Source organism: Numida meleagris, chromosome 4 (genome assembly GCF_002078875.1).
Source record: "Numida meleagris isolate 19003 breed g44 Domestic line chromosome 4, NumMel1.0, whole genome shotgun sequence".
NCBI lineage: Eukaryota > Metazoa > Chordata > Aves > Galliformes > Numididae > Numida > Numida meleagris.
This window is the reverse complement of record NC_034412.1, coordinates 72,599,091-72,618,000: the sequence shown is the minus strand read 5'-3', so window position 1 is coordinate 72,618,000 and position 18,910 is coordinate 72,599,091. Positions and strand designations below refer to the sequence as shown.

Here is an 18,910-nt window from a genome sequence, read left to right as displayed (position 1 = left end):
AAGTGAGCTATTAATACCACAAATTTGAGAGGTGCCATCATCTTCTGGAAATCCAAATCACAGAATGATTGATTTTATTGTTGCAGTTATTTTTAAAATGCGGAAATGAAAAAAAACTAATTTGTTCAGACATCAATTATTCTTCATCCACTGACTTTGAAGTATTTCATCGATGATGTGCTATGAAATGAAATATGATGTGCTTACCTATTAATAATTCACAGTGCAATCACATTTTTAAAATACTGTTTATTTATCATGATCTGTTTTTTGTATTGAAAAATCACCAACTTCACTGCCTTTTCTGTAATACATTTGTATTGACCAAAATTAAGAAGTAGAAGTGAACTATTATCTAACAGGTACAGTTGCAGATACAGTGCAAGTCAGGTCTCACAGACTCTATTTGAGCTAAACTAACACAAACCACTTTGTTTTATGGCCAGCTTCCAGCTCTTCCTTGTCCATTCACCATTCTTGGCACTTGCAGGAGGAGGACTAAGAGAAGCATGGGCATTTGAGTATGCTGCAGCAAGCAAGGAATGGAAGACAATGAAAAGTTCAGGGAAAGGCTTGAATAAAATAATCTTTACTTGTTCTCTCTGTTTCACCCAAAATTAGCCTTTTACCTGTAAGCAGGACTAAAATTCTTCTGAGGTGCTGAGCCCTTCCAGTTGTTTGGATGAGGGTCTGGAGCCACCAAATGACAACTGCTGCCTCTGCCTCGTCTGCGTGCCTGGATCCCCAGCAGTGTGCAGTGCAGTGTATCCCTGCATGCTGCCCCAGCAGCTGAGTTACCTCTGAAACTGCTCCATTCCTTTGGTGCTTTGCAGTGCAAAAGGTCCTGCCTTTAGACATGGCTTCTCCGGAGCTTTTTCACAGGTTCTTTCCACCACTTTTGCTGCTGCTAATCACTATTTCCCTGTGCATAAGCCACATTAAATAACAAACCATTTCTTATCAATATTGTTACAGGAATTAGTGTAGCGTCCACAAAAAGAATAAATAAAAGAGCTCATGTGGTAAGTAAATTTGGTTATTTCTTTCCAGACAGGAGATTTTTCATGGAAATAAAGGCTTGAGAGTACAAATGCAGTAATCCAGCCTCTTCGGGTATCTTTCCCAAATTAGGCCAAGCCCAAACAGCTTCAACATGTGGGAAGCTGCTACCAGAGCTTAAGTAGAGACTGCTCTCAAAGGCTGAGGTTTTCTGTGTAAGCTACATTGGCAGGCTCAATGCTGACTCTTCAGTAAATACACCTACGTAAAACTCCTGATTATCCCATCTCCATTATATCTGTGAGGGTTTCTACCAACTCCGCAAAAGCAGGACGTCCTTCAGGCTTCTGGGGGAAAAAAAAAGAAAATTAGATTAATAGAAGATGGTTACAAGTACAAAGTTACCCCTTAAAATTATTATTCATATTATTATTTTATTTTGTTGACACAGGATGAAGAGATCAAGTTTATCTTGTTCTGCACATCAATGTACCAGAAACCAATAGAATGAAAAAGTACTTTCAGAAGAAAGTATTCTTATGCAAAATTAAAGATTCACTTCCTATGCACACTATGGGAGGAAGCACAAAGGATATATTCAAAACCAGGGATGGTGTAGACCTGTTGTGTAGATTGTGTGCTTGGTATTTATTGAATGCAACAGTCAAACGAAACAGAGGCTTGTAAGCTAGATGAGGTTTGTGAAGAAGCACAGCAAAATTTACTGAGGATTCCACAAAGTGAGGGCTTGTTTCTCCAATTTTTGAGGATAGCCTCCAGATCCACATTGCAAATGAAATAAAGAAATATCACAAGAAAGAAAAAGCAACAAACCTCATGCCAGCAGCTGTACATGACTTTGTACACAGTGTGCGATGCCAAATGTGGTCGATAAAGTCGGTTACCTGCAGAAATCTCACGGACAACTTCATAATTTGATTTGCTTTCAAAAGGCATTTTTCCTTCTGTGAAAACTTCCCACATCAGTACACCTAGAAATGAATCGAAATATTTAAAACAAAACAAGAACTGCAAATCCACAAGCTGTCTAACAATACTAGAAGCCTCATTCTTTTCTGTATGTTGAATAACGCATGAAAAATACGGGCAACCTGAGGTGAATGAAAAAAAAATTCGTACTGATGCAGTTTTGCTCCCATTGAAGTCAGCTAACGATAGTCCACGAAAATGAGATGAATAAGTATTTGGTTTGTGGAGACACTCCAAGAACACGTGTCTATTGAAACCCAATTATTTTAGATTAAAAATTATTAAAAATATCACTCTTTCTATATAGACAAGATTTGAAAAACAGGATAGACTAAAGATTAAGATAGGAAGCATCAGTAAAAAGTTGCACTTTCCTCAATCTCATCAGTAGCTTTGGGGAAACAGCGTGTCGCATGTTAACCTAATTCACTCACCAAATGACCAGACGTCAGATTTACTGCTGTACTTTTTGAAATGGAAGACCTCAGGAGATGACCACTTGATTGGAAACTTGGCACCTGAAGAGCTGATGTATTCATCATCAATAACATACCTAAAGAACATCAGCAAATACCATATATTTCAGTGAAAGTTTAAGTGCAAGCATTTTGCAAGCAAGTTCTGGCAGCATTTTGCATGGATGGTTTACAATTCCATAAAAATACTGTGTCAATTTGTAAGAAAATAAATTGTATCAGTAATTTAATACAGAACGCACACAGACACCCACACTGGAATATATGCAGTTAAAGAGATTTCAATTTAAATGAGTGATTTGATTGCTTCTGAGAGGTATGTCATAATAAACTGTTTTAGTGCTGTCTGTGAGCTCACAGGATGGCTGTTGTTATCATCCCCTGGGAAAGGTTCCTATAGTGCAAGCAGGAAAAATAGCAGCAATACTTATTATTGTTACTTTTTAGAAAGAGAGGTAATGGCCTTAAGTTGTGCCTGAGGAGGTTCAGGCTGGATATTAGGAAAAAATTCCTCTCCAAAAGGGTGGTGAGGTATGGCAACAAGCTGCCCAGGGAGGTGGTGGAATCAGCATCTGGAGGTGTTCAAGAAATGTGTAGTTGGAGCACTAAGGTACATGGCTGAGTGGGCATATGGTGATGGGTTAACAGTTGGACTAGATGGTCTTAGTGTCTCTTCCAACCTTAATGATTCTATGATTCTATGAAATTATGTTCTCAGTAAGGGCATTTATACAGTAGCATTTTAAAAGGCTGAGCCCTATATCCATACAAGCTCTGTAAATATTGTCCCTGTTTTAATTCTCATGAGAAGACAACAGGTATGCACTACACAACTCTTGTAACTGAAGGCATAAAGCATTAATATCCTTTAAAGCACCTTTCAGAGGATGTTGCATTGAGAGAATCATAGAATTATAGAACTGCTCAGATTGGAAAATACCTTCAAGATCATCAAGTCCAACCTCAACCTAACCATACTACCCCAACTGTAAAAACCCACTGCTAAATCATGTCCCTGAGCACCACATCCAGAAGGTTTCTAAACGCGTTCAGGGATTCCCATTCTGTAAAGAAGTTTTTCCCGATATCTAACCTAAACTTCCCCTGGCACAACCTGAGGCCATGAGAAATTGCCTCTTTGTGTCCCTTTCTTATTTTTGGGGCTGGCACAGACAGATGAGAGGTTACTGGATAAAGAACATACAAAATAACAGTCCTAAACTGGTCAGTTCTGTGAGCTCTGACAAAGTAGGGAGTGTTCTTATCTCCCCTCCACAGTGGACAGAGCTTTGTTTCTCTGGCCTGTGCTTGCACTCTCTCTGCATGTGTGGCTGGACCCCTCATTAAGCAGAAAAACCACTTCCCTGCTAAGAAGCACACGTCACACTTCCTGCCCACATCCTCCCTCCTCACCTACCCTGCTGCTGAGGCTCCAAAGGTCAGCACCAGCACCAGCCTCTGTTCCCAGGGGCTTTCTGCACTTGCTGGGCTCAGGAAATTTGGGGTGCCCACTTCACTGAGCTTCTGGCAGCCCAGGGAGCACTGGGCATTTCTCTGTCCATAAACTACTGCTGACATTCACCAGATAGTTAGTTCACCTGTCTTATACTCAGCAAGAGGACAATATGACACTCCGTCCACAGTACAACAGCTGAACAGCAATGTTATCGATTTGATCAGAATTGCAGAAGTTGCGTGCAGTGGGATTCCCCACACCAGCAAGAAGGCAGTGAGGGTGGCCATGGGCCTCATTCCAATTGACACAGAACAGGGCACTCACTGAGCTTGTACCTCCTACCTTGCCATGCCAAAGTCGGATACTTTAACTGTGTGCTCAGCATTGACTAAACAGTTCCTTGCAGCCTGGGAGAAATGAAAAAAACATACCTGAAATCTGGGCTAAAGCATTTTTAAGAATACAATAGCTTAATTTAGTTTCAGCTCACGCATTTTATATTCTAAAAGGAGGTGTGTGTCTTGCTCAAAAAGGTGAGAAAAAAGTAAAGTTTCTAGCTCAGTGTTGGTGAATGCCTTTCACTTCTGTGTGATTGCACATACATAGCATATACCTGCATGAATGTTTGCATAATGAGTTACAATAATTTCAAGTATCCTTGCACAGTAAAAGAACTTCTCAGAGTCTAGTTATCCAAGCAGGTATTTTCCTGAATGTTAACATCAGGACACTCAATATGGATTATTAAAAATGTGTTTCTGTGACCTCTTAATTCCCTGTGTCTGAAGGGCAGGGCAGACAAGCCACTCATATATCCCAGAATCAAGGTAAGGCAGTAGGGAGCAGAATAAATGTGCATAGAGAAAGGTTTTGTTAAGGTCTTACTGGGCACATAAGCACCCATAAAATTAAATGGCATGTTCTATATCATCAGTATTCACTGCGAACCTCAGAAAACCCATTGTACTTACTAAATCACGGTGAATAAAGTTATTTCTCTCCAGATACTCCATCCCTTCACACACATCCAGGCATATGCCCAGCAGCATGTCTCTGTTGAACTTCCCCCGCCGCTGCCGCAGGTAGTTGAGCAAGCAGCCATTCTCCAGGAATTCAGTCACCACATAGAGAGGCGTCTGGCGAGTGCACACCCCGTACAGCTGGACCAGTTTTGGGTGGGATAGTTTCCTATTTAACATAGTTTAAAACTGCATTTCAGTCAGGACTTCATTTATCCCTGGTAGAATCATCGAATCAAAGAATATCCCTCTTTGGAAGGGACTCATAAGGATCATCAAGTCCAATTCAAAAGGTAACTAGACATTTCATTCTCATGATAATTTTGAGAAACACTTTCAGTACTTGATAAACGTTATTCAGTTCAATTGGTCCCAGAGTTGTCCTCTAATTAACACATTTCTGCAAACAATTTCCTCAAAAAGGTTCACTTTGCAAAATTGTGATAGTCCATCAGTTATACAGACAGAGTGAACGTAAACCTTGATTTGGAAATATGAAGTGGAAAGGTCTTGTTTTGTCTGGCTTTCAGGCAAGAGACATAATCTGCTGCAAGATTTCTTCACTTCTGTTTTTACCTCTTTCTATGGATCGTGCCAACACCTTGTCTGGATAATTCCCTAATTTGCAAAATTAGCAGAAGTGGCAATATAGCTTCTCAGAAAATTTAGGTTTAGTTAGCTCTTTAGTTAACTGTCAGTATATCTACTGCCCACTAGGCTCAAAGTGCAAAGCAGCACACGTTCCATAGGAAGGCCTTGGTGACGGGTGTAGCAATCATTACACCAGTGTTTTGGCCGTGCACATCCACTATTCCCATCACAGTGGCTTTGATCGTTTGTTTTAAATTGACTTAGGTTATATTTGTTTCTTGGTCATCTCAATGTCATCTGTGAGCTAGAATAGCTTTTGTACTTACATCATCACTTTGGCCTCCTCCATGAAATCGTCTTCAGACATCGCACCTTCATTGATTTTTTTGATGGCAACCTTGATGGTTGCTTTCCATTTACCCAGATGAACGATTCCAAACTGCCCACGCCCAAGCTCTTTCATAAACGTCAGTTCTGAGGGATTCAATTCCCACTCCTCTATAAAAGCAACCCTGCATGTTACAATAGTCTGGGAGACACGCCTATCTGAAGTTAATGCACACAGCGAAGCATCACAACTGTTCATCAGCTATAGTATGGATTTTAATTATCTGGAGTTTTCCACACATGTACGTGTTTATACATGAGTGGTATTTTACAACTTGTAGAATGCTGTTTAAATTGTTTAATGTAGGAAAGCCCGAGGCTTGAAGATAAGGCAAGAAACTGGCCTTGATTACCTCTGAGATTTTTTTTGGCACTGTTATCTATGATGTTCTTAATGCTAAATCAGTTCCAGAGGACTAACATAGCTACAGAAATAGTTATTGGCAGCCTCTATTGCAACTACCAAAATAGTTCTGCCCTCCAGAAAGCCTTGATACTGATTCACAGTAAAGATGCATGCTTTTGGAAATTCCTTTATATATTTGTGTGTGTGTGAATGTATGTATGTATATATATTCATCCATACACATCTATCAATTAATATTAACTTCCTGATCTGTATGTACAGCACTGGTACTTACTGCTTGTTTTCTAACACTGTAAGATTTCATTCTTATTTCTAAAACTTCCATAATTGACAAAAGAAAATCTTCCACGTAAATAACATCATTTTCCTAGACATTTAAATAAAAAACCTATTGCAAATCTAGTAAATGTATGCGAGTCTTTGGTCTGCTCATGGAATTCCAGAAAGGCATTAGTGATTGTGAAGGAAGCACAACACTCACTAAACTGAAGGAATCGAGTCAGGCCTTTTGTTTGGTTCTGACACCTTTTGAGGCGTCTGAGCCTGGTGATTATGAAGCTGTTTATGTGTTTCTTATAATGGGACTGGGAAATTTCACTGACACAATTATTAGCTGTCTGAATGCGATCTCAACTCTTGCTCAGATACCCAGGTTGCCACCAAAACAAGATAAGAATTTACCATAACTAAATCCTGCTGTTGCTGGTGAATGACATCCAGCTGATCTGACTGGATGTCGGAGACGAGTGATAAGACCTGCAGGAAACAAAGCACCAATATTCTGTTGACCAATTACTCCATTTTTAAGTATACGACATCATACTTGTTCTTAAAAATATTTCTGTCTTGACTCACTCACAGTAAAAACATTTTAATCCATATTGAAATGACAGGCAGAACCAAGAATGAATGGTATTTTGAATGCTAGAAATTATAACAGGCTGCCATGAGCCAGCAACTAGAGGTGACTAACTCTGGTAGTCTGCAAGTCAGTGTTAGAGTGTCCTTGTGCCCCTAGTTCTGTCTTTTGTTTGTCATGTGTGCGCCAAGATCTGCAAAAGCTGCCTCCTGATGCATCACAGAGCTCCTTTTTTTCTTAGATTGCATGCATGCAAATAACTGAGCTGTAGGCAGTGAAAGAACTATGATCAAATTTCATGCACGTCACATTCAGTAAAATATGAACCAACAGAATACAGAGCGGATAAGAACATAAAGCTTCTAGTTTTGTAAAATTAATTTCATTCATGTATATGAATTTGGTATCTTCATTTCCCTCATGATATATGCACATTGCAGCTACAGCAGAAAGGATCACAGTACACTTGAATTTATTAGCAATTGAAAAATTCATGTGTCTTTTTGGAAGGAAAGGATTAGTTCAAGAGTGACATCCAATGTCTCAAAGTCTTGATGAGCTTCAGAGCATCAGTAGTAAAACCTTATCAGCTGATATCCATTACCTGCAGCATTGTGTTGATGATATTGAATGAGCTCAGGAATAGAGGAGAAGAGATATTTTTCTGCTACATAATACTGTTTCAAGTGTTTTTTCTTAATTTGATAATGTCGAATGTCTCCACTATGACTTCTGAAATCAACAAAAGGTTATGATTTTCAGTAAAAACGTTTGATACTACAAACCTAACTACATTTTACTGGTATGGGAGCCACAGTACTTGGCGTAAAAACAGGCAAAATAAGACGGTAAGGTCTTATTGCTTATGCCACATTGGTGGGATGAACACCCTTCAGAGCAGAGTATTTCAGGATTTCTATGAATGCAATCAATCTTATCTTAGCATTACATTGGCACCCTGACTCCCAAATGCCCAGCATCACCACTTCAGTATATGTTCTGCAATTTGATGCAGTGCTGCATGAACAGTGCCCTTGTTTCACTGTTCCTGTGCACCATACATCCAAGCCTGCCCCTCATCCTAAGGAGTTTTAGGGAAGCTCTTCCTTCACATTTTCAGTCAAACCATAACCATTCAGAGCAACTCACCCTTTAGACTGTGAGTAGACAGACAGTATAAGGATTCCCTGTTGGCTTGAATCTCTGACAACAAATGAGCCTTCTTTGGACTGAAAAGAAACACAGGTAGTTATTTTCTTGAATAAAAGTCTCTTGAAATAGCACTTGCAGCTGATTACTAAATTCTGTGGTATACCTATGACTACTTGGGAGGGTGATAAAGCAGCAGTGAACAGGAATTGATGACCAGGTACAAAGCAAAATAAAATTAACCAAAGGAAAATACCAAGTACCAGAGTTAAATATTTTAGGTGAATTACACTCTTCAGTGTGAAGTAATGAAGATTATTTTATATATTCACAGTTCAGATTATACAAATCACTAGAAAATTACCGTAAAACAATTTCATCTGAGGCGTTCTTCTCCACTCTATTGTGCCCAAGCCCTCTGTCATCCCTTGAGCTGAATGAATTTTACACAAGCTAGATGACTCCTAAATGCTCATAACAGAGGCTAGAACACAGCATGAAGTGTTTGCTTTGTACATAAGGAACGTGCAGGGGTTTGTTAAGCTCTGCCATCTCACTAACTTACTGCAAGGATATAAGTCGTCAGTGTTTCATACCAAAGACAAGCACAGTAAGCTCCATGTAATTCAAGTTACTCAAAATAGAAAATCTTAATAGAAATTGACTACACTGTACCCCAGAAAGCTATCCTTTTGTTTTAAAGCACCTTCTCTTACTGCATGTCAAACAGAGCTGGATTTGGCCATTGAAACTCTCTTGATGCCCCTATTGACAATTCCTTGTAGATACCTTAACTCAATGTATATGCTGAGTTACCTTCTGTCGCAAGAGTAGTTCTGCCTGGCTCCTGTTGATGTTTTTGCAGTACCACCTGCAACAAGGAAATGGCATATTCTTTAACTTCAGCCAGAATGAATTAATGTTTGCCCGTATTTCACAGAAATACAGGTTAGTCTTAATAGTTGTGCTATCTCCAGTGTTAAAACCTAAATAGAACTAATCACTGTTGCATATCAAGCATCCCTTAATTTGGAACAACTTCATTAGACCATTGTAAATATGACAAATACTTTCCCCATTGAATGTGATTCACTATAGTTAAACATGAGGTGAAATAAAGAAAAAAACAGGAAACAGTTATGCCAAATTTTGATGTAATTTACAGTGAAGCTCCCTGCTTCAGCCCCCTCTTCACTGGAGTTATGATGTATTTTACTTTTCTCTCCAGGAAACCAGGCTGAAGAAATCGAAACTAGATTCTAGATAATCAACAAGATGTTCACAACAGGAAGAGATCAGAATAAAAAGATACTATGTAGTGAGCCTACAGAAATACAACTTATCTAGATTCTGTCATTATCATTTGTTGTGATTATATGATTATTACGATTGATTTTATCAGTCACAACCCCTAACTCCTTCTCAGCAGGGCTATTCTCAAAGATTTCTTCTCCCAGTTTGTATACATATCCAAGGTTACCTCAACCCAGGTAGAAAACCTGCACTTTGCTTTGTTGAACCTCATTAGGTTCACAGGGGTCCATCTTTCAAGTTTATCAAGGACCCTCTGGATGGCATCCCTCCCTTCTGCTGTATCAACTGCACCACTCAGCTTGGTGTCATTGTCACATTATACAATCCAGGAAGACAGACTACAATAAAAATGTTTAATACATTCTAAGGGTGATGTTTTATAACAAAAAAAAAAAAAAAAGAGGTTTCAATAAAAAAAAACAAAGAAAACACCTGTTCACAATCAGTCTTCTAGTATAAGCTGAAAGATCAAACACAAACTTATCACTCAATTTTTAGAAAAGAAAATGCAATCATCATCTTCAAGAGTACTTACTCATATGTTTCTAAATTACTTTTTGTGTTCTCAGTAACATAGTTGCTAGGAATTAGACCTTCATTCCTGAAACGACATATTGAGGATAATATAACAGTAAGATGTAAAACATTAATAGGATTAAGATGCACATCTTCTTTTATTGAATGACAAAAGTTATTTATACTATTGGCTATGTCTTTAGATTCTGAATCCCAACATGAGAATCAAATAAGAGAATAAATCCTTTCATCTGATGCAAAGTGTTTCTGCCCCAGACTGTGGATGGCTGTTGAAATGAGTGCCAAGAACAGCATGTTAAGGAAAATTTTCAAGTGAAATCAAAACAAAGCTTAGAAAAAAAGTGACATTTCTCCAAAATCAGAAATCATTAGCTTTATTTCTACCCTTGTAACAAACCTTCAGCATGAAGAAATAGAAAGCGTGTGCTTGGAGGTATATACAAAATAATAATTCAGTGGACTCTAACTGCAAATCTAACTTGAGAAAAAAGTGTTTAAAGGTATTTAAAGGAGAGATCTGAATGAAAAAGAGACAGTTATTACACAACATGTAATCACTCTTCATATCAGATTACAGGATACATTGAAGAAATTGTGGAGAAAGAGGAACAACATGAAAAAAAACATAAATGAAGTAAGGATCCTAAAAGAAGTTACCCAGTTCTCTAAAATGTCCAAGAACCTTGGATTAGGGGTTTTGTTTCACTTAAACGTTTTACCAGTGTCTGTTGTCTTCATGAAGCCTTTACACATCCACAACATATGGTAAAGCACTCAAAACATATAAAGCTGGATTTTCACATGGCTCAGAGCCCAGTGGTTCACATGGTCCTCAGATGTACTTACGTTGGTTCAGAAATTACTAAGCCTATGACTTAACTGTATTCTCAGCAGAGAGGAGATGCCACCCCATTTCTGGAGTGCCAGACTCTGTCCAAACTCTTCTCAATTAACCTGTGTCCCTCGTACATAGCTCAATACCTTCAAATCTCCATTACGTTACATGTACCTCATTCCATATGCCTACCGGGTTGCAGGACAATCCTACAAAGGGTTATTTTTTTTTTTATTTCTGTGTAGGAAGAGGGTTTAAAATTAGACGCTCAGTCTCTTACCCATACTGGTCTCTTGCCTTCCACCAGTGGGGATCGTACTGTTCAAGGATAATGTATTCTTCTGACTGCTTGAGTGTTAAATCAGAGGGTCCTCTAGCAAAAAAGTCATACAGTGCAATAACTTTGAGGTTTTTTGCATAGTCTTCTAAAGCCTCAGCAGGTAGAGGAGGCAATGGCTTGTTCTTTACGTGCAATTTCTTTTTCTGAAAAAAAAAGTATCTTCCATAGTTATTCTTTTCTCCCAACTATTTCTTGTATAATTCCCCTACTTCTATAGCATCTCAGTAACTCAAAGGTACTAACCATGGTCATAAATTCCCACCATAAAGCACAATAGCCTTGTAAAACTGTTATTTGTATAACAGTATGGCTCAGTTTAATGGTTTGGTATCAAAGGTAATGTTAAAAAGGAAAGGAAAGTAAATAAAAGACAAGCCATCTAGCTGATCTTCCCCCTGTTCTTTGGGTGGCTCCTACACAGTGTGATTGCTGGGACAGCTTAGTGTAAATTAGCAGAGCAGCATTGAAAACGGTAGCAATTTATCTGAAGAATTAGCATAGAGAGCACTACAAGCATTCTTAGCAAGTAAGCAGGAACATAACCCTTTTCTTATGCATCAGGTTAGGTTTTAGTTTTGTCTTCAATTATGCTCTAACAACTCAAATTAGTTCAATTTAGATCTAGCAAAACTGAGGTGGACTTTTTGCATGAAGTTGAGCAAGGTAGATGCATGGATCAGTACAGGTTATGGGGTGAACTGCTAGAGAGAAGCTCTGCAGAGGAGGACCTGGGTGTCCTGGTGAACAACAGGTTGACCATGAGCCAGCAGTGTGCCCTCATGGCCAAGAAGGCCAATGATATCCTGGGGTGCATTAAAAAGAGCATGGCCAGCAGGTCAGGGGGAGGTGCTCCTCCCGCTCTACTCTCCCCTGATGAGGCCACATTTAGACTACTGTGTCCAGTTCTGGGCTCCCCCGTTTAAAAAAGACAGGGATCTCCTGGAAGGAGTCCATCAGAAGGCCACAGAGATGATAAAGGTCCTGCAGCATCTCCCATATGAGGAATGGTTCAGTAACCTGGGTCTGTTCAGCCTGGGGAAAAGAAGACTGAAGGGGGATCTGATTAATGTTTATACATATCTAAAGGGAAATGGGAGGCAAATGGATGAGGCCAGGCTTTTCCCAGTGGTGCACAGCAACAGGACAAGGAGTAATGGCCTAAAACTTGAACATAGGAAGTTCCATAAAAACATGCAGAAAAACATCTTTACAGTAAGGGTGACAGAGTACTGGAATAGGTTGCCCAGATAGATTGTGGAGTCTCTTTCTACAGAGATATTCAAGTCCCATCTGGATGCCTACCTGTGCAACCTATTGTAGGGTACCTGCTTTAGAAAGAGATTGGCCTCAATGATCTCCTAAGGTCCCTTCCAACCCCTGAAATTCTGTGATTCTGTGAAGGTGAAATTGCACCTGGCCTAAAGGACAATCCCACCCTTCCCACTTCTATCACCCAAACCCAAAAGTCAGAGAATGAACTACCCTGGTCCATGACAGCAAACTTGGGAACCTCACTATGACCCTGTATTTCCATCAGTATGAATATTTGGATACCTTTATTTTTTAAAGATTTATGCAGCATAGCAACCTACATGCTCAAGAGCTAGTTATTCCTCTGCTTTTTTCAGCAGTGATTCACTAGATATCACAACATCTCAGTTTTTCTCATCTGCCAAAATGTTACTTACCCTACACTTCCAAGTAGGTGCATAGGAATCCTCTGATTGAGAGGCTGAGTACTGGGTGTCCAGGTCAGTATCAGGGTCCACATTTACCTTTGTTCTCATTGCTCTGGTTTTGAAAAATAAGAAGTGTTTTTGTGAATACGCTTTTACAAATATTCACATGAAAATATTTATGGAAACATATTTCATTCATATTAGAGATGTTCAGGGTAGAGCATCTATAAACTTCTGCATAATTAGCATTTCTACTGAAGATGGATGGACTTTTCGAAGTTTAAAATAGTTTTTAAAATAGATGGACTTTATGTATAGACATCTTGACCGTCTCAATTGCTGAAAAGCTGAAGCATTTCACATACCGTTTTTGCACTGTGCAGCAGCAACAGCAGCAGAAGACAGACTGGATGGTGTGATCTGTAAGCAAGAACATTTTCCATATATGCAGTGATTCTGTTTGTTTACAAAATTTATAATATGAACGACTACTTAGCTCTATTATTAGATCTTTCTTGCTGTGAGATATCTAGCAAAACATTAAGGTTGAATTCACAACCACCAAAGAAAGCTGAGCATTCTTCCCACCCCAGCTGTATGTGTACACTAACACCACTAAAATCTCTTTCAATTATGAGGCTACATAATGAGTTAAATCTGCTCGTTAAATCAGAAAAAAAGACATCAGTGAGATATGTACTAATCTAAGTGATCACACTGCCCTGTGCAAGCTCTCACCAGTGCAAAGAAGGAGATGGGAACATCATTACGGACAAGAGATAGAGAACTGATCCCCTTCAGCAATCACAGAATTTCTAGATCACTTGAGTCAAATACAGACCAACATTTGCATTGCAAGATTTTTCTTATTCTTCTGTTCCAGCCATTCATATAATATATTCATTAGCCCTGGTTTAATATGCTAACAAAATACGTGCTTTACACTTACATACGAGCTGGTTGATAATCCTGAGATAAATACAGTGGAAACATCATCACTTATATCATACCTTTCCAGAAATGTTAGGATGGTGTATCTTGCATGAGGAGCAAGGATAACACACTATAATTTCAGCTGATTTAAAATAGGTTAGAAGTCATTAAGAAGGCTTGAAATCATTAAGTATAAGGTTAACATCTGCACTGTTTCAGCTCCACACAGGCTCTGACACAGAGGTCATAGTACAAGAACAGGTCTCAGAATGTTATTTGAAATAGGGTTCCCAAAGTCTTGGTATTTTGTTCCTCTATCTCGCTGACAGTTGGACTTGTTGATCTTTACAGTCTTCTCCAACCTAGATGATTCTATTATGTATACTTGTACAGTCACACCATGTCTTTATTTGTTTCTCCCTCATAGAATTTTAGCTTGTTGATCCTAGTGACCTGTCTTGAAATAAATAGGTTGTTCCTTCTGTCATCCTGTGAGACTATTCTCCCATAGCTTTTATCAGTAGTTCAGCGAAGTGTGCTTACAGCAGGCATCCTACCACTCAAAACATTTAGTAACATTTCTGTGTGATGAAAAAGCAATTATTTTCCTTATAAAGGTGTATGAGTCAGCTAATCTTGTAGTAATAAGAGAAAAAGGAGAAAATGACAGATGTCAGAAAGGTAAGAACAAAAATAGTTCTCAGTTGGATGTGGAAGAGACAAATACTCTAACCAAAACACACATAAAATAGGTCATGAAGGTTGTGGGGCATTTCCCTTAGACTTAGAATTGCATCCTGTGAAGAACCTGTTGTGTGGGAAGGTGGCCGACCTACACTAATCAGAAGACAAAATCAACTGTTTGATAAAAGTTTCCACGAACAGCTACGCAAAATACCCAAGGCAGATGACACTGATAATTTTCTTAAAGAAACCAGGCCAAAAACATAAGGGTAATATTATATATTTGCTGCACAATTTTAGTGTATTAAGCTGTCTCTCATCTGCTTAAAACTACAGCAGCTAAACTTTGTCTGAACATAGTCTCTAGCATTGTTGGGCAGTAGAACAGAACTTTCTAATATCTTCTGTGAGATCAAGCTTGGAATGAACAATCCTTTTAAAAAAAGTCAGCTAGGAAATATTTCTGCTTTATTTATATTGTTTTTCTGCTCCTGGAAAAAAAAAAATGACAAAAAAACAACCCAGAAGTTGAATTGTTTTTTTTTATGAACTATTCAGTGAGATGTGAAAAGAAATAGGACATTTGAAAGCTTGTCTACTTCTTCTGATGACACTACATAGTCTGATTAAATACATAATTTCTCATTAGGTTTGTTGTCCTTATAGAATATTTACTAGAAATAACTAGAAGAATCACTACAGAGTTTCAGTGTAACACGAAATTAATGTTCTAGTAGGATCTTAAAGATGACAATGTATAGCAAAAGCTGGAAGTCAAGGTTTAGGTTAGTCTGTGGCTATAGCCCAGAAAAGCCTGTTCTACATAGACTTCACTTTTTGACAGAGTTGGCCAACACTGCAAATGGTGAAAGCTTTGAGACACTGAACAATTTGATTAAAGTGGCCTACATCTATATCTTTGCTAGCAGCACAAGCAGATCTCTACATGTATGGCCACCTCCAGGTGCCCCAGTGATGCTCTCTGCACAGCTACAGGAAACCTGCACTTCCTGCCTGAAGTTTTCATGGCTGCACACACCCTCCCACGGCTGGGGCTCTTCCTTTCTGTCTTTCCCTTCTTCTACTCAAAAGCCTTAAGTCAAAATAAAAATAAAATAAAACAGACCTCTCTCCATATTTTAATACAAAAAAAACTGCAAGTAAGAAATTGAAAAAAGATTCTTAGAACTTAAGAGTTTTCAGTATTATTGAATCTCTCTTCTGCTACGCCCTAACTCGTATCACAGGAATCAATGGAATAATTCTACCTGATTTCCATGTTTTGAATCAAGGACATTTTCTTAAGCAAAACACTGGATTCATCAAAGATTGTTAGTCACATACATATTAGTAGGCCTCGATTCCCTGATTGCATTGAAGAGTTCATTATTTAAAAATTAAGTGGTGATGGTATCAGTGAAAGCTGCACTTCAGAAGGAAGAAAATCCTCCAGCACTCACAGCCCCACTAGACCTTTCAGCCTACATTCCCTTTAACTCAGTCAAAACATGAGCTACAAAAATACACTTGGCTTTGATCCTTATGAAGTAAGAATCTTTAACAAATCAAAGTGGGGAACTTGAAATGTAAGTTCAACTCAAACAAGATGAGAATTTAGGTTGCTGAATCTAGGATTTGCCAACACTTCCTTCTTCAACTATGTGAAGAATTTTCTCTTTCCAATTTCTGATAAAAGTCTGCAACGTCAGAGCTCAAGCCAATTCTACAAATAATTTAACAAAGGAACCAAAAATGTAGCCCATTTCATTGCTTGTATTTTTCTTCATAGAAATAGGTTTTTAAAAAGCCGTCCTTTCCTGATGACAGATTAACAAGTATGAATCTCAGCACTAGCACTGAGCTATGATAACCTACAGGACTATGATGCCCCAGATCAAAATTTATTTTTTTTTTTAGCGTCCCTAGTTTTGAGAAGAGAGAAGATAGAGCGGCAAGGGAGTCCTGTGGAAGAAACAGAAATCCTAGGAATGAGGTGTTGAAGCTCGTCTGACAAATACTCACAAAGCAGAAAAACAGAAAACAAAGCAGAAAAGACACAGTGAAAAGACGCAAGTTCTTTGAGACGGTCCATTACTGCCAGTAGTTTTCCTAAAAAAAAGTCCTAGAACACCCAGCAGAACGTGCTGTGTTGATAAAATTGTGTTTGTGGCCAATTCACAAACTGTCACATGTGTAATCTTCCTCCTATCTTCAGTTATACCTCACTCAATTTTGTAGTCTTTGGGAAATGGTATCAAAGGATTAGATGAAAGCAATAGGTTAGAGGTGAGTTCTTATAATCACCATTTTATTATTTTGTAAGTCTCTTGATCTGATTCACTTTGATCACCTTTCTGATTCACCGCGTCTCAAAGCACTACTGATTTTGAAAGTGCTGTAGTCCATTTCTAGGATGTGTATTTTTATAGTATGTTCTGCAGAGTTCTTGTGCTTGCAGTAGGGATATGTTGACTCTATACAACAGCATACACTGACAAAAACTCAAACTCAGCTTCAAACAAAACCTAATCTTTACCATAACACACATTATGCCTCCTGATCAGCTACGTCTGACAGCTAATCTAGTAGAAAGTATCAGTACAGTTTGCTGCTAAAAATACTTCAAAAGGCAAGCTTTCAGCTTCTCACATGTACAAGCTTAGGTTTTCTGTATTTTTCTACGTGTAAATTCTCCACTGGAGGAAAGCTGGCTTGAGTTCTACCAGACTTTTTATTCGTATCTAATTTCTATGTGCCACTAAGGACAGCATATGGGAATATCTCCACATTTCCATCCATTTCCATCAGAAAAGTTAGATGCTTTGCTGAATCCATCATATAATGGATTCATATTTGTGTAGTAAATTTGAAAGTTAAGAAAAGAAGTCCAAATACAGATCTCTCCATCTGCAACCAAGCTGCACAAGAGAAAACTGTTTGGTATTCTTATGCCAATAATTAAGTAGCTCATTTTCTATGTACACAGCTGCTGCACAAAACAATATTTCAAGAGAAAAATATGAGGGCTAATTTACTTACAGGTTGAAAGAATCATATCTGGTTTTCTGCTTATATTCACATGAAAATGCAAACCTTCCTTCATCAGCTGTGCCTGTAGATACCCCAGCAGTGCTCCTAGCTCTGCTGTGAAGCAAGGTAAAACACCAGTACATCCTGACCCCACCTACTTTCCTTTAAAAAAAACCTACTAGATACTAATCTCATGACTTTTTTTAAAAAAAAAAAAAGAAGCATCATGAAAAAAAGTACTTCTGCTAAAATCAAAAATACACTTTACAGAAAAAAAAAATATTGAACTATAAGCACTAGGGCTAACTACTGCTTAAAATAGTAAAAAAACATCCAGCAGCTGTATGCCACAGAACTTGGTCCCATTCTGATGAATTTTTGATCCTGACATTTGGAAAAAAAAAATAGTTTTAATAAAAAGGAGAGGAGAGCATGAAATCGATTAAGAGTGGCTGAGCTCATTCAGAAGAAATGATGATGTGGTATTTTTACCTGCCTTTGATCACATGGGGAGGTCACAAAAAGAGCTGCCTCCAAAGCTGCTCTGAGTCATCCCAAAATTAATAATCTGAGGCTATATTCAACTGAAAAATGCTTTCATCTAAAAAGGAGGTGGCCTCACAGTTCCTGATAGGTCATATAAGCATCAAACCCAATGGGAGGTACATAGAAATTACCCTTGGGCAGCACGAAGAGGCAGGTGAAGGGCAGCATTCAAAGCGTCATCCAAAGCACATACCTTCACTGAGGAAACCTCTCAAATGCCAGTATAGTTAGGGTAATCCTTATCACATAGATTAACACATAATTGTTGTAGAATAAAGAAACATCTGTAAGGTTTACTGTAAATTCTTACTCTCCTGATTTTCCCATGCTTCATATATGTTTTAAGTGAAACACTGCTTATTCCTGTAAAATTCTTTACAGTGTCAGAGGTGTTGGCAATGCCATACCTTGCAGTGTCTCCACCAAGAAACTGGAATTCAAAGGAAAAGCTAGAAAAAGAAAGATGAGCTTGGCTTACCTTTGGTCGTCCACTTTACTTTTTCTGCTCCAGATAGAAAATGCAAGCATTTTCCCTTTAACAATATGTGCTATTGGTATTAATTTGGTAGTGGTTTGAACTCAACACTTCATCAGACTCACCTGCATAGCTGTGAATATCTTGTGAGACTCTGTCATTTAAAAATAGCAATTTCAACCCTTTCTGACACCATGCAAGTCTCTGATGCAATATCACAAGGAAAATAAAGCATTTCTTCATA

At 38.4% G+C, this 18,910-nt stretch overlaps 1 protein-coding gene across 2 annotated transcripts; it reads right to left on the bottom strand.

Annotated features, from left to right (window-relative positions):
• Positions 230-18,864, bottom strand: TXK (TXK tyrosine kinase). 2 transcript variants are annotated; one of them, XR_002437949.1, is made up of 16 exons: positions 17,655-18,864; positions 13,364-13,418; positions 13,008-13,110; positions 11,260-11,462; positions 10,143-10,208; positions 9,110-9,164; positions 8,294-8,373; positions 7,749-7,876; positions 6,967-7,041; positions 5,858-6,029; positions 4,893-5,109; positions 4,264-4,328; positions 2,424-2,542; positions 1,834-1,991; positions 630-1,346; positions 230-526 (listed from the first exon to the last, which is right to left on the bottom strand). XR_002437949.1 is itself a non-coding variant. In XM_021394454.1 (15 exons), exons 1-15 carry the CDS (start codon positions 17,716-17,718, stop codon positions 1,278-1,280), a joined length of 1,629 nt encoding a protein of 542 aa, XP_021250129.1. In that variant the 5' UTR covers positions 17,719-18,864; the 3' UTR covers positions 230-1,277. The 2 variants fall into 2 exon arrangements, 1 of the variants encoding a protein (XP_021250129.1); XM_021394454.1 differs by having other exon boundaries at positions 230-1,346.

Coding starts and splice junctions, on each gene's coding strand:
- TXK (XM_021394454.1), bottom strand. CDS start 17,718: ATGAAGGAAGGTTTGCATTTTCATGTGAATATAAGCAGAAAACCAGAT. Junction 13,419..17,654: donor AGATATGATTCTTTCAACCT/GTAAGTAAATTA, acceptor TCTTGCTTACAG/ATCACACCATCCAGTCTGTC. Junction 11,463..13,007: donor CACCTACTTGGAAGTGTAGG/GTAAGTAACATT, acceptor TTTTTTTTTCAG/AAAAAGAAATTGCACGTAAA.